Source organism: Drosophila teissieri, chromosome 3L (assembly GCF_016746235.2).
Source record: "Drosophila teissieri strain GT53w chromosome 3L, Prin_Dtei_1.1, whole genome shotgun sequence".
NCBI lineage: Eukaryota > Metazoa > Arthropoda > Insecta > Diptera > Drosophilidae > Drosophila > Drosophila teissieri.
Window position 1 is genome coordinate 11,806,763 of NC_053031.1, and position 16,547 is coordinate 11,823,309.

General features: G+C 43.1%; 1 protein-coding gene across 7 annotated transcripts in view; it reads right to left on the reverse strand.

The window, feature by feature from the left end:
• Positions 1-16,547, reverse strand: part of LOC122615552 (palmitoyltransferase app) — a 61,383-nt gene that overhangs the window by 13,762 nt on the left and 31,074 nt on the right. For 5 of the 7 annotated variants that reach the window (XM_043790521.1, XM_043790522.1, XM_043790519.1 and 2 more), the window contains one exon: positions 615-1,996. In XM_043790521.1, coding sequence (XP_043646456.1) covers positions 615-805 — 191 coding nt within the window. In that variant the 5' untranslated portion in view covers positions 806-1,996. Of the gene's footprint in view, positions 1-614; positions 1,997-4,923; positions 5,076-16,547 lie in introns of those variants that run through there. The other 2 variants (XM_043790517.1, XM_043790520.1) reach the window with 2 other exon arrangements.

Sequence of the window (16,547 nt, forward strand, 5' to 3'; positions counted from 1 at the left end):
CCGTTGATACCGATGAAACCAGAGCAAGAATCCAAAGTCAGAGACCATTAATGTGGGCGTAATTGGAAATCAAGCATGACCCGCTGGATTGGAGTCGGTGGCCAGATACCCCTGGTCTATCCGGTGCCCTACGGAAAGGGTTGCTGGCCAATGCTTAATTAGCAACGTATACATTTTGCACACAATGCATCTAAAGGGCGGCCAACTAAACCCTCTGACACTCCAAAGGGGGCAGAGAAAGAAAATCTAGCTCTTTTATTATATACTGATTAATTATATATAATATCTATATTAAAGAATATGTAGTAAGTTTAAATATATACTTTAATACGTACAAGTAGCAGAAAGAAATAAAACTAATTTAGATATCTTATCTTATGTTTTTTTTATCGCTGTTTTAATAAATGCCTAAAGTCACATAATTCCTGTTAAACAATCAAGACCATTACTAACTTAGGAGCTCATATTTTATACTTAAGCTCTTCCCAGTTTTATGATTACCGATTTTTTAAAATTAAGCTAAAAGGCACTCTACATTCGATTGGAAACATGCAATACAGTTTCTCTCACTGCAATGACAAATGGCTGAAATGGGGCACGGGGCGTATACTCACTCGAAGGCGAAGAAGAGCGCACTGGTGCCGGTAATCAGGATGCACGTCAAGTAGAAGACGCCTGTGTGCGGTGCGGACATTAGCAATCCATCGCAGTAGAATTTATTGCGTCCGGCAAACAGTTCCCATTTGCGTGTGACGCGCTGGTTTGGTGCCATGTTACTGCAACAACAGCAGCACAGCAGATTCATCGGGGCGGTCCTGGCCAATGGGGATTAAGTTTTGGATGGGATGGTGTTGCTATGCCAGGTCCTGCTACTCCGCCTGCTCCTGCTCCTCCTCCTACTCCTGCTGGTGGTTCCTGATTCTGATACTTTTCCTTTGCTGACAACAATCGCTGACTGTGACAGCGACGCCTTTCCTGTCTCTGCTGCTCTTGCTGCTGCTGCTGATGATGATGATGATGTGGGCCGGACTGGGGATTCGGGTTTTGGGCTTGGGGATCCTGGGGAATGGTGGGTTATGCTCTGGCGACGACAGTTCAAACGGCTGCCGTTGACGAAATTATGCTGTTTTCCTGGGGTCCCCGACCGACGACGCCACCCTTCTTCACTCCGCAACCTCCTCGTGTCACAGCGACGTGTTCATGTGTGGCTGTTGCAATGCCTGCGGCACGCAAAACCGACTGCCACAAGATGTCTCCTGCTGCTCCCGATCCCGTGCGCTAGCTTCCACGAATTTCATGCACACACCGGGCGGCTGCTTGAAATATTCGCTTAAAGTTTACTAGCTAATATTTCACTCAGTCGTCGTTCGTTTCGTTTCGTTTTTGTTAGTTGCTATTTGAAAAGGCGAATGGTTCAGTTCAGGTGAATTTAATCAAAATTAATGCCTTCTCCGCTGCTGGTGGTGCTGCTGCTGCTACCGCTACTGCTCGCCACCTCCAGTGGTATCCTGTAATGTTCCAAAAGCAATTTCGTCCACTTTGTTGCGTTGTCCACGGTCCGCGGCATCAGCCACATTGCGTTTCAGTTTCCTCCTTTTATTGCAGCGCACACTTTCGGGCCTCACGCCCACACGCCCCACGTGCCGGCTTTAATTAAAGCGGGACGGCTGTCATTTCCCTGCAGCCGCCTTCTTTTGCCAGTGCTGCTGCTACTGCTGCCACTCCCCTTTTTCCGCCCACCGGAAATGGGTGGACTGAATGGCGGCTTGGGGAGACCACGTTCCGTGCACACACCCACACCAACACACACACACACTATACAGCAATTATTTGCTCGGCTTTGTTGATCCTGAATTCTGGATCCTTTTGGGTGGCCCGTCCGTGTCCTTTATGATTCAATTATTCGCTATTCGCCGCTGCTGGCGCCACCAACAGTAGTTAAAATTGGCGTCGAATTGGTTTTGGCTGGTTTTAGTCCTGTTTGAGTGGGTCAGTCCTGAAATGGTAAAGAGCAGAAGGAGAGAAACTTGTGAATGGAGTGAGCAACTGTGCAATTGCAGGCAAATATAATCATTAAGTTATTTTGATTAAGAACTTTTGTGCGGGCGCCGACAAGCGCAAAGGAGAAACTTCATTTCATCTCTTCCTTTCCTCAGGGATTCCTTTATGCCCACTTTATTATCGAATTTGAATCGCATTGCCCGAGAATTGTAAGTTGGCTAAGAGAGCGAGAACGTCCGCAATGGGCCAATTCATAAAATGAATTTTTATCACTTTTTTATGCCAACACAATCGAGTTGTTATAGCTTGCTGATAAAATTTCATTCCTAATTGTCCGAAAAAAGTTTCAGTAAGTTAAGCCAAGCAGTTGTGGTCACTGCTTTATTACATTTCGGGTTGGAAACTCTTTTGCGGCACACAACTTAAATGACTGAGTGACACTTTATAAATTGCAATTAAAGTAAGTTCTTACACATTCTTAGCGGTTGATTGGGTAATTTGACTAATTAATAGGTGTCTGAATGGTAACTTGTATTTGTCTGTGTGGAAAACCAATCAAGGATGTTTAAATATAATTGATCCCTAAATTCAAACATCTAACTCAACACCTAAACATTCAAGGATATTGTTCAGCTTCTGTTTAAGAGTTTTCCCAATTCAAAACTATCCTGCATACTTATTATATAATCCAGACCGCTCGCTAAATTTTGAAATTCGCGGCGAACATAAATCCAGATCGTTTCTTATTTATGGGATTGGCATAAGCCGACTAAAGGATTAAAGCATGGATTATTAACAGCCGAAATGCGCTAATTTGCGAGTCGACTACTGTGGGCTAATTGGCGCTAATCAAGTTAAGCATACGCACTGTTGCCGCCCCTGCGACAGCAAGTGGTTACTCCTCTTTGGCTGCGCTGCATGGTGACTTTAGGTTTCCGTGTGTATATGTGTGTGTTTGTGTTGCAACATGGTTCTGGAACCCAGAGCCCGTTATCTAAGGCAAACAGGCGCACTTTGTGCGGCAATAAACCAGCAGCAACACAAACACGAACACAAAAACACAGGCTCACAAGAGCCTCACGAAAACGAGTGAATGGCTTTTGCATTTGCAATTTGCGTTAATTGGGCACACGCCGCCCCATTTAAAGGGACGCGGTTCGCAGATGTTGCCTATTTCGGCTTTCTCGGGCGGCGAAAATGTTTATGCAAATTGTGTTGCAATTATAGCGCCACCGAATACTCTAATATATACTGACTGCGATTATTTGCATACATTTCGCTGGGAAGGAAGGGGAATGGCATGGTTTGGAATGGTAGGCTCCCCTTTAATTAACATTAACAGCAGCTGATGACATGCGCCAAGAAGTGCCAATTAAAGGCACACAAGCGTGTGTTCAATGAACTCATAAATTGCCTGAAATGACGCAAAGTGCCAGCAACAATGACTACACCAACGGCAAAAAAAAACAATAACCATAAAGTAGCGACAGCAAACACAAAACACAACAGCCAACTTTGAAGTGTGCCACTCAGCGCAAATATGTAAATAAATGGCCACTTACGGCAATTCAATAGAGAGTGTGGGTCGGCAAAAGAGTGAAAGTGAAAGAGTCTTTGCCAAGTATATAGTATATGTTATCAATCTGCAAACAAAACAAAGCAGAGCATGTGTTGGCACTAATAAAATGCAGTGGCCAACGCACAGTCTATCACTTTTATCAAATCGCTGCAATCTTCTAAGTTTATACTGAATTCATGAATTGAAAGATTTCTACAAAATACTTGCTTAATTGCTATAAGTATCGGAATGTTTTATTTAACTAAAGCCAACTATGTGTGAATAAAGAAAATAGTTACCAATAGCTCAGTTATTTAATGGTAGCACAATAACAGAAATTCTTGAACTTGTTCTTGAAATCCTTCCGCATAAACACCGCAGCACTCACACTTACTTGCCGGATGTGAGTGAGTGAGTGAGTGAGCGGTGGAGCAAGAGAGTGAACCAGAAATACCTAACCGACACTTGGCATTGTAATTGCAGGCTGCGGTTGCGTATACGTATTTTGTAATACATCAAACCCTTGAACACCAGTGCTCTTGACGCTGCCCCACTTCACCCCTTAGCCGCCTCAGCCGTAGCCACAACTGCCACTATCACGCCCACACCACCCGCTGAAACCACCCACTTCAGCCCACTCACCCACACTCTCACTATCGTTACTCATACGCATGCATGGCGAGCACACTTAACATTCAAGAGAGGGGCGGCGGGGGCGTGGCAAGTACTCCGCCAGCCATGCGTGCACGGCGGTGATACACGGAAAGAAAAACTTCAAAACACTGGCCATTATTACAGATTTAGGCAGTTTTTGAAATAGTTATTGTTTGCCATAAGTATGATCGCATGTGATATTAGTAGAATTTTAAATAAAAGATTCAGAAAAAGTGCAAAATATAACACGTTTTTTGATCGTTTTATAAGCTAGTCTTCAGGATCTATAACTGATTCTTTATTAAACCCCCTTGCAAAGGATCAGCATTATTTATATTACATTATTATTTAACTTAATCATGACTACCTCTATTTATAGGATGTATATCAGGAAGCTTCGAGCTCAACTTGTTTTTCAATTTTATCTGTTTTCTCTCAGTGCCGGCTTAAGTCTAGCCCCAGACTGTCCCCCATGAAAGGCGGCTCAGTTCGACTCCACTCGACTGGGATCATTCATTTACGCAAACGCCCCACTTGCATTCGCACTTGCACTCGCCCACTCGTTCAGCAAACAAACAAACAAACAAATAAACAAACGAACGAACAAACCAGCAGACACATTCTCACAGGCATGAGTACCGGACTGCATATGAATAGTGAGTGAGTGTGTGTGAAGAGATCTTGTGCGTATTTGAAGTAGGTTTGGTTACTTTGGCTTACTCCAGAGGATGGCGATGAGTCCAGATTGGGAAAACGCAAGTCTCTGGATGCGGATTAACACCAGGTGAATGAGTGCTGCTACGTTGTATTCAAACTTGAAATTTTAAATTTACATATGTATATAGACGTATTTTACAATGATTATTAGAAACATTTTTATACAGGTTTTGCCAGATTTAATTCATCATTTTCCCATTCCAAATTCGCTCAAAATCAATTGAGCAAATAGCTGAACCAATTTCGGTTTGTTTTATCATGAAAACCAGTTCAGTGCAACAGGCAGAAACCCAATTTTGTAACTAATAACGCAGTTGTTTGTTTACTCCGGCGTTGACCTGGGAACTTTCAATTAAATATAATGTCGGCGCCATAATTTCCAACTCATATTCCAATTAGTTTTGATTTCAAAAGAGCGACCAGCAGAGTAATAACAATCGGCAAAGCTATACAATGTCGTTCAACCTACTCTTTCAAATGTCAATACAATTTAATGGTTTTAAACAACCGCCCAACTAATAGACCACATATATGGTTCTGCAGAGCATAAGGGAAACACACAAACACATTTTCTCGGCATTGCCGTTACAGCTATACGAACATTTCCTCAAACATCCGACATGGCGTCCATTTCCGTTATGGCAACAAAGCAACGCACGCACACATGCAAGGCATATATATGTGAGTGTGTGTGTGTAAGTGTGTCCTGTTTGCCTTAGCGTTTCCCTTTGCCGCTGTTCGTGTAATTGCTGCCGTCACATTTACAGTCGCCGACGCCGCCGAGGCCGTCAAGTCGCCGTCGCTGTGACAGTCAAACCAAAAGTCGCCATCAACGATTGCTCCACGATTCTTCAGCATTTTATTACAGGCACTCAGAGAAAAGACAGACTTAAAGTCATTTATTTTCTAATTCAAAACTGGCACCAGTTTTATTATAAAAAACTTATTGTGCTTCGTTGAAATATTAATAGAATGCCTCTAAAAGTATTTTACATACAACATATTTCATTGCATTCTTTTTGACAGCTTGAAAAACAAGCTTAATAAATAATTTCAGAATTCTGGTTTTAGGTAAATTTTTTCTTTTAAAATTATTTTTCAGAGGTTTTAAAAATTCATTGACTTGCAGTAAATATTTTCGTTCTGTGCACCCAGAGTAGCAAACATTCGAATAGCAAAACTATCGTCACCATTGTCGTCGGAATGTGAGTTTTATACGTTGCTTGTGTCGGTAACTGTTGTTAATCTTTGCTCATTGTTTTGGTTTAATTTATAAATTCCTGTCCATTTGGCAGATGCCAACTTTTGTTTTTCTATTTGCCATTCGCTGGGGCTTTTGTATATTTTTGTATGCTTTCGCTTCGCTGTTTGGTTTCCCTCTCTGATTCTGTTTCTATTCCTGTTTCAGTTTCAGTTTCTATTTCTATTTTCATTTCCATTTTTATTTGTATTTTTCTATTTTTGCTTCAGGTTGAGCACTGTTTTGGGTTTGTTTTCATCTGTTCAACTATTTCTGCTGATGAACTGAGTCAGCATTTGATTTTTATTTGTGGAAAGTCGACTTGAATGCGACCACCGTCCACTGCAGCGGGCAGAATTAATTGTCGTTTGCTTTGCCATTTGCCATGTTTGCACAGATGCAGTGCAGCAGTCCATGGGGCGATTATAATTTGCACAGTTTGAACTAAGCCACAACCTAGCCCAGTATGACAATTATTATGACAATCACTTATAAGTGTTGGCAAAAGTTATTGTAGAACTGTTGCCCTACAAAACATCAACCAAACAATTTGCAAAGTGCAATTGCAATATTTAAAGGTTGAAATATTCAAAACACATTTAAATACTTTTGATCCACTTTCAAATAACCGATGTTTTACGATTGCTTGACATCGTAAATTTAAAGTATTTTGCAATACTGAATTATAATAATGTAGGTACACTGGGTCAGGTACAGATACTTTATGCCATTCTTTATTGATTTTTTCAAATTTTTAAAGTCCTAGAATAGGGTCTACGAACTATATATTATATTTATGATCATAATCATGATTTTAGTGCACAATTTGTTGTTTATAATCTGAAGGGAATATTGATCCAAACAAATAAAAAATACCTTATTCATGTGAGTATAATGGGGCAGGTCCTGATTACAGATAACAGATTCTTTATGACCTCACCAACAGCAGGGAAAACAAGGCAGTTCCACGAGGCAAACATATTTGCCACCCGCATTCAATTCACCGAAAAACGCCCCACTGAAACTGCTTATGATGTATAAATGAGAAACAGTTGCCCCGATAAGAAAACAGACCCCCAAAGCGATTTATATTATGTACAAATGTTTATTTAGCCCAGGCCCTTTCCTTTTCTTTTTGCCTAGCCTTATCTTTATCTATTTATTCCACGCCCATCGCGCACGACTCTCAGCATTTTCTTTCTTTTTTTAGGAGGGGATTATTGCTTATTCGAAGCATTTATTTATCTTCGATTTCGCATCGCATCGCATCGATGTGCAAAAGTTCTGGTTATTGCCTCGCTCATGCTCGACTGCTTCTGGGGGAAATAAAATGGCCAAAATCCCGTGGGCTACTTTCGTGGTGGAAAATTTGAATTATGATCCAATTGAATTTCAATCGAAAATTAAATGAATTGCCTATGTCGCAGACATGCATACTTTGGCAAAGTAATCATGATGGGCGGCTGTTCGTCATCATTGTTTATGGCCCCCAAATTCGGTGTATAATCGAGAACTGTGCTTTTACATGCACACGACACACATGGCCCAAAAAAGTATGCTACGGAAAATTGCAAAAATCAAAATTGCAACACAGACAGGCCGTCTCTCTCTCTCTTTCCACTTTTCATGTCTCCCTGTGTGTGTGACACAAATTGAAGAGGACACGAAAAACTGCCAAACATTTCAATAAAGTTGCGCAGCGCCAATGTCGGCAGCGAAAGCCCATAAGATTGCCAAACGCAGATTGTTTAGAAATTTAGTTTTATGAGCGCCACGATGCACTCACTCACACAGACGCCGCCGCCCTAAGGACCACGGACTAAGGACTCGGAGACACGGACATGGGACACGGACACAGGGACTCACCGAGTGACAGGAACATCTGTCCGGCGGATTGCGCCACCAGCTGTGACCAACCAGGCGCTATTTGTCAAGAGTTCCCCATACAAGTCGGGGCGATTGTTCGCCTGGCTGCTAGTTTGCTAGTTGGCCACTGCCGGATTGTCGGATTGCTGGATTTCTGGATTGCTGGATTGCTGGATTGTTGGATTGCCGGATTGCTACTGGCCAGTCGTTTGCCCACACAAAAGCCCAACCGTTGCGGAGGAGCATATGCAGCGGACAGCGGCTTCTATTGTCCGGCAACTTGTTGTTGACAGCTTTTGTTTTGCCGCTTCAACATCAGCAACATCTGCATTTGCAAGTGGAATGGAGAAAGTCATGGCACACATTTGGAAATGAGCATCTCCTTGTCAGTGCTTAGGATGGAAAAGCCAATGGTACTAATGCGATAAAACCCAGATTAGACTGGGAAATTTAAATATCCACTCATGGCTTTTTTTAGCCCAGTTTTGGAAGTGGCTTTCAAATTGTTTCTTTCTAGGTTACTGGGTATTAAGCCGATTGTTTACCAGTAACAACTTATACAACTGGTTCACTGTATACAATTTTAATACGTTCTGGTCCACTGTACACAATTTTAATACTTTCTGGTTCACTGTACACAATTTTAATACTTTCTAAACTCGACAAGCAACTAAACCAATGTGCTTCCCAAACATTACTTTTAACCTCCATTGGCAGCTTGACTCCCCGAACAGAAGACCACAAGACGATAACTCACGGGAATGGCAGCAAATTAGACTTGCTTATGAGGCAGCTTAAAATAAACGAGCTCCCGATTTGTGCTGCCCATTTGCTTGATTAAGCGGCGCCGGTGAGCGGAGCTTGAGCTAGGTCCTGATCCAGGATCCTGTAGCCACTTTCCACTGCCATTGCTCTCCCGACATGATTTACGACCCAGTCAGTCAGCCAGCCAGGGAGTCACGATGGAGGGCCGAAGAGCAGAGCCACTGGCGTGCTACGCAGCTAATTTGCCTAAACGGACAGCGGGCTAACCTTTGGGCCAGGTCATGCCCCCGAAAAATCCACCCAGGCTTCGGGTTTTTTGGCAACAGCAGCGCAGGGAGTCAGCAGCAATCGCGTGGCACAGTGAAAGCCACTCACGTTTAACCAATTTTGACACGCGCCGCGCTCACTCGCACACAAACACATTTGCAGCAGCATAAACAAACAGCAGAAGCCCGCTGAAATTGCTCAAATGTGCGCATCAAACAACTCGCACACACACACATACACACTTCAGCACACACACACACATTGAGGGGGCGAAAGGGGCGTGGCGGCGTGTGACGTAAACAGACAAAAAGGGCAACTCTTTGAAGGGAGCTCCATTTGTTATGATGCCACTGTTGCTGGCGCGGCTTTTATTGTTGTTGTCGCGTTTTTTGCTCGAAATTCGCGCAATAAAATTGTAGAACAAAGTGGCAACACTCAAAAATCTATTGTTTTGCTACTTTTTTGGAGCACCGAATGTGTGTATGCTCTTTCGGGGTACAAATTTATATAAACTTTTACCATAAATAATAAATTACTGTTGTTTACATATTGAAGATGTTAATATTTGAGCTTAGATCACATTGGTATGTTGTGCTACTTTTTGATACACATGGCGTATACGTAATATGTGATGGTGGGTAATTTATATTGTATTTTGAACAGCTATGGTTTTAATGAAAACCTCAAATGCCTTCAGCGTATTTTAACTTTCCAGATTCATCATATTAATTATCATATCATATTAAAGAGATCTTAGAAATGTTAGCTTTCTGAAAGGGTGTTGCTTTGTGTGCCATGTTGATTGCCTTCTTGAATTTATCAGCAGAAGTGTATGCGTAATTACATTTTGCAAACATGTTGAGCTTACCCAGCTGAAAAAAGAGAGGGTGTACGGTAGGGAGTGAAGGCAAATAACGAATATTCCCGGCCTCATCATGCTGAGTTTTTGTGCACGATGAGTCAAAGGCGCAAGCCGGGAAAATGGTGAAATGAAAAAAAAAGGAAAGGGGCAAAAACGTCAACCTCGTCTCCTTGTTGTTTGTTATTGTTGTTATTGTGGGCTTCTTTTCCTTTGTGGCAACTGGCAACTGGTTTTAAAGGAGTGGCGAGGCAGCGGGGCGGTGGAAAACCACTTCGTTAAACTCATGAAAATCACTTAACGGCAGCACGCACGTAAAAACCGGGAAAAATCCAAGAGGAGCACAACCCACGGATGCGAGTAGAAGAAGAGAGACGTCTTGGCGCCCATTTTCCCTTTGACTGGCGCTGGATGCGAAAGCCAAAAAGGTGCTCCAACCGCCGACAGCTGGCGGAGCTTAAGCAGCAAATTGATTTAGCGCGTACAAGCGGAAGCAGCTGTGTCCCGGACGAATCAGTTGGGTTATGCTGGTTGAAGGACCTCCGCGGATTTACAGGAACCCGCAATAAAAAAAAATAAGAAAGGTTCCGGGACAGAATGGCTAGGACACGGAGAAAAAGTGCTCTAAAGAAGTCTTTAAGGCCTTTAAATATCATAAATACAAGTATTATTATTTGAAAATTCAATTATCATTTGAGACTTGGGGGAATGTTTTTCAGAGAAAGATAGATTGATGCGATATGCTATAAAATACAATGCTTAGAGGCGTTGATAGCATTTAATATTGCTTTATTTGCTGTTTAAATAAATAAAATTCCAATTACTATTTTCCTCTCTGCATCTTTCTACAAAAGGAACAAAACAAATGTGGGGTAAGCTTGAAGTTGCTTGTAGAACAAGCCAGGGCAATGAAATGAGATTAATGCAAAACCGCGTGCACAGGCGATGTAAAAAAGAGCAGGGCGTTGTGAAAAGCGTTGGCTGGCGGTGGAGCACACGGCAAATACAACTCCAATGCATTTCATGGAGCTGGAAAATGAGAAGAGTGCTGGAAAATCATGGGTCCAAGGGGATCAGGAGGAGTGGCAGGAGGAGATGGAAAAGCAGAAGCTGGGCGGCGACGACACTCAGCCAAACAAACAGAGAGCGCCGCATGGAGAGGCGGCGGCGACTCACTGGCATGGAAAATGCAATTTATTATGCAAAATGAAAAACAGGCGACGAGAGGGGAGCGGGTACATAGCGACAGCGACAGAGATCATGGAGACATTGCTATAGAGTTGGACAGACAGACAACGAGACAGACCGAGTGGCAGAGAGACACACTCGAGGAAGGCAAACAAAGCGCGCTATTATAGAGCCAACAATAACAGCAACTGGCGGATATAAACATAATTCAATTTTTATTTAATTTCGCACAACAAACACAATAAATTCAGCACGACTGCATTGGCGGACGCGCAATAACCCAACCCAACCCACCAGCCAATCCACCCACTTTTATGCATTGGACGGGGGCCAAACGCATTGCATGGCATTGCATTGGATTCCGCTGCATACTTTCAGGCGTCAAGTCGACTCGAGCCAATTGGGAAAATCGCAGGCTACGACTTATACAACGACCACTACTATAGTAGAAGAGAGCTACCCGGATGGTGTTTGAGTTGCCGCCCCAGAATTTCCCACGGTGGCCACAAACTGTTGACTCATTTGTGTGCGGACGGACTGGCCGCATGTGGGAGTGACCAAAAGTGATGTGGGCAAAGTGCAAAGAGAACTGCGATTCTTTGAGCTCTTGGCCACCAAAGGGACAACACTCATACGCAGTGTGGTACTGATAAATCCACGGGTGAAGGGGGATTCTAGGGGGTTCAAGTTGAATGGACGTGACCCAAACTGGGACCTTTTTAAGCAATTTTGTGGTGCTACACATGACATCTTGGCCACTGAGCGACGATTGACAGCGGATTGAAACTGAGTTGGTATGGCGTGCAAACTTGATCTTTGGCCTTTACCAACTGCAGATGGTTCAGTGTCAAGGCATTTGGGTGCAAGTTACTTTGAACTTACTAGCAATTACATGGAGCTCACATGCCAACAAACATGAGTGCCACATACCAAGACGTTCAAGAAGCAAAAAAAATGAGGCCTTGAAATATTATTGAAAAACGACAACCCTTTAAGAAAAGATATGGCGCTGTTTCACAACTGGCTAAATTTCCAATTCGATGGCATTACTCAATAAACTGGCTCAACAGCACGACCACCAAAAGCCATCAAGCCATTAGATTAATACATTTCAGCAAAATGAAATGGCCGTAAAAAGGACGGGCTAAAAGGGCGAAAAGCCTTCGCTAATTGCCGAACTCAAATCAAGAGTTGGAGCAGCAAGCCCTTTTGGGTCGACCAAAATGGCATAAAATATTTACACGTCAAGTGCCACGGGGCACTAAGGCGAAATGTTCGAAATACATGCGATGGAACCCAACCCAATGGTGGCTAAAAATTGTTTATTTTTAGCACGTTTATAAGGCCATCAGTAAAGGTTAAGGCAGCGAGAGCCATGAAAATGTGGGGAATTTCCCCGTTGCCATTGTTGGATTAGGTCACATTTTGCATAATTAATTCGGGAATCTCTTTAGCGCCCAAAAAAATAAAGAAAGGAGCAAAAACCAAACCCAATTCAAAGGACCTCTATGCAAAGCTATTTATGCGTAAACACACGCCTTTGACATGGAAATTTGTTAGCGGCGAATGTCAACAATGCGAATTTGGCCAAAGTTAAATATTTGCCATTGGGCCGACCGCTGCAATCCTTTCTGACCACAGAAACACATTCGCGACCTCTCTCACACACACACACACACACACACACAGAGACACCAACACACACTCGACGTCTAAATAAATTGCTGTCATTTTGAAAATTTCCCCAAGGTGGCGTGTTTAAAACGCTGCGTGACCATTTTGGGTAGCATGGTGTTAAGTTGGGTCACAGTAATGCCAATTTAACTATTTAAGTATGCCAAATTTGCATACATATTCAAGGTTGCCACCGAATTTATTTTATAAATGTATCTAAAGGCAATAATAAATTTTCGGTAAGCTGTGCTTTCAGAAAAACCAGTTTCGCATTTCTGTAGAATAATTTTAAGCAGCTTTATAAGTGATTTTCAGCAGAGGTGTTTTGGTAGCATGCCATTCACTTCAGCTTTTAAAATACTTAAAATCTTACGACTTCCGAAATCCAAACTGTTAAACGTAGCCACATTTAAGCTGATTTTGCCGGATTTTAAAATGAGTCTTTGGCATCACTGTTGCTCTGGGTTCATGTGTGTTGACTTAAGCTTAAAATCAAACCATTTGTCAGGGGCAGCAGTCAGTGAAGGCAGCAAGTTCCAGACAAGACAGCGTTGCATGTTTTACACATTTACCCACACTATCGCACTCGCACACACACACACACACTGTCACCCGGGGGATTGTCACCAGTGTGTGTGTGACGCATGGAAGCAATTTGGTTGCATGGCCTCCTGGCTAGGCTGCTGCACTTTAACCGCAACATACGAGTGCAATATTTCAGGCATGATTTCTTATACGACTTACGGTGGCCCGTGGCTCTTGTCCACCGCCCACCACCCAAAAACTCCTGCTCTTCTACGAAATCACAGTGAAAAATGATGGTTAAGTAAATTTGTATTTATTCAGCCTGTTGTTGCTAGTCTGCTTATTACTTAAAAAAGGTTTTTAACTCCTAGATGTCAAATATATCACTGCATACTACTACTACTACTTTTCGTAGTGAGTAATCAACTTTCAACTTTACGTTTGCGTACTTGTAGACAGCTGTAGAAGTGAAAGCGAAGCCGTTGTGATATTGCTGCATACCCTTAGACACCTTTACATATAAAATGTAAGCCGCAGTGAGTTCTCGCCAACATATTTATTGACCAATTCGCGTATAATTTTCCCCAAGTGTGCTCCACATTGACCCTCAAACGCTGGGAGGTGCTGCAGCTGCAAATGCAGCTGAACTGAACTGAACTGAGCTGAACCGAGAGGCAGAAAGGCTGACTGGCTGGGCTGCATGGATGGCCGCCCTTCGTGGCCACGGCTCTGGGTCAAAGCGAAAGTGGCACATTTTGGGTGAAATTTTGTGGAGCTATCTAGGTTACTATGACAGTGTCGTTGTGCCGAGCTGCTGCTGTTGCCTCAGCCTCAGTGTTCTGCTGCTGTTGCTGTTGCTGCTGTTGTTGTTATTAGTGCTTTTGTTTTTCCCCTTGCTGCAGAATATGGCCTACACACACACACATACACACATATATATTCATATACATATATAGAAAGAGATCGGTGTGCATACGGCAGAGGCAGAGGCAGACCCAAATAAACATTTCAGGTCCTCGGACGACTCACGTGCTTCGAGTTCTGAACTTGTGCGCCATTTTTATTGCCGCGCTGCCTGCACCATTGTCTCTGCTGTCTCTATCGCACAGCCTCGTTGCTTCTCTTTCTATTTCTCGCTTTCGCTCTCACTCGCACGCTTTCGTTGTTTTCCTTCTTTTTGTTGATGTTTTTACTTTCACAAGATTTCCCTGCTCTTTCAGCCAGTTTCAGTAGTTCCTGGCCATCTCTACTGTGCCTCCCCGCTTTATCCTCACACCTTCGCAGGACTTTGGTGCTTTTTGTTTATCTGCGCACTTAAACTCTTTGCTGTGGGCTAAAAACTTTAAGATAAACTTGCCAACTTCTTAAACCAATTAATTGCAATTTCATGCGTAATTAATTTGAGCTGCACAACGTGTTCGAAAGTTTCTTACATTCGAGTGCTTTGCTCTGTGGCTTCTGTTTTTCTCGGACAAAGCCTTGTTTTTTAATACAGCCCACGGGATAAGTCGGGCTTATGGAACGGATAAGCCAGATTGGGTGCACTAAAGCTCCTCAAAAGGCGTAGAAGGGAAGCCAGGTTGGGGTTTTCGTAAGCAAAGCGATTTCGATTAAGCTCCATGACCCACTTTGCACAACTTCAGCCCCAGTTCACGATGTAATTTCCAATTGCCAATCGAATTTCCTCTAATTTGCCATCAATTTGGTTGGCCTTATCGCTCGTTTCGGTATTTTCCGCACTCCTTTTATAGTTCGGCAAACTCATTAAAAAGTGAAACCCGAAATTAATCCATGTCCTTATGGCGGAAACGAGCGCGAGTGTGTGTGTGTGTGGGTGTGTTTTTGCCACCCACCCAAAAAGCCGAAACGATTCGCTTCGTTGACCGGAATGCGGTCCATAAATTGGGTCATTTGCCAATAGCAGTAGAAAGTCACTTGCACTTTCAATAGCAGGTCGGGTCGCCCCTGCAGTCACGTACCACACCAGCCAACCAGTCAACTCAGCCCATTTGGCCATAATTTCGCTTTAACCTTATAAATTGGAGGGCGGTCGATGGTGGACTTTGCAGCAGGCAGCTCGATGCCATAATTTTGCAAACTTGCGTGCCACCAAAGAGACAGCCAAATGACACCAGCAAGGCGGACGACGTTCGTACATCCGCAGCCAGTCGGAACCCTGATGTCCTGGCCATGTCCTCCTGCCCCTTCGCCTCCTTCTGATTCGTCTGCCACCCGAATCTCCTGCTAGACCAACAACAAGTTAAACTGACAAAGTAGCAGCCAGGGCACTTCCTTTTGTTTAAGCTGCCCGACACTGGTCCTGAGCATGGAATAATGGCGGCATGCACAGCGAAAGCACACCGAGAGAATTCTAACATTATTTTAGGCGTATAAACAAATTATTTTAAGGCTATATTCTGATGCGATTTTTTGAAGTGTGTCGACGAAATCACTGGCACCTGAGAGAACTTATTAATGCACTTAAGGTTAGGCAATGTTTAATTACGGAGCATTTTAAATGGGTGTTATGCCTTGTTTCATACTTTTAAACACCATCATAAATAATGTAAAAAAAAACCCTGCGGTTTCATTCATTATAAACATTTAAAGTTTCTGAGCATAGTTTGTTGTTTTGTTTCAAAAACCTTTGAACAAAATTAAAATTTAAATCATGCACAATAATATTGTGTTTATATACAGTGTTTTCCGGCTACCACTTTTCTGGCTCCCATATGAATATGCTAATTATTCCCTTTTAAATATATTAAATTCTCTACTATTATTTTCTTGCCGTGCACATAGTTCTCTGGCTTTCTCTTTGCAACACCCACAATTGCCTGGTGGTGCGGCAGGCAGCCTGCTCGTTATAAATTGACCGCATTATTTTGCTCAATTTAACTTGAGTTGGGCTGCATAAAAGGCAAAGGCTGCTGCTTCGGCAAAGACACAGAAGTCGGCCAATGTTATGGGATGAGATCGGGCAAAGTTCTCAACTTAATATCTCATAAGTGCTGAGTGTGCATATCGGCCAATGGCTGCCGCCATTTCATCGTACGTTCGTCTTCCTCTTCGCCACCCGATTTTCCGATTTTCCCCGCAGCCGGCTTTTAAATATTTCACAGGGTCAACCCGCTCCCATTTCCTTCACTTTCGCCTGGCATAATTTTTTTATTAGGTCACACCAGGGCGACCACTGCAGCAGCAGAGCGGAATGCATCCGGGGGGTTAATTTT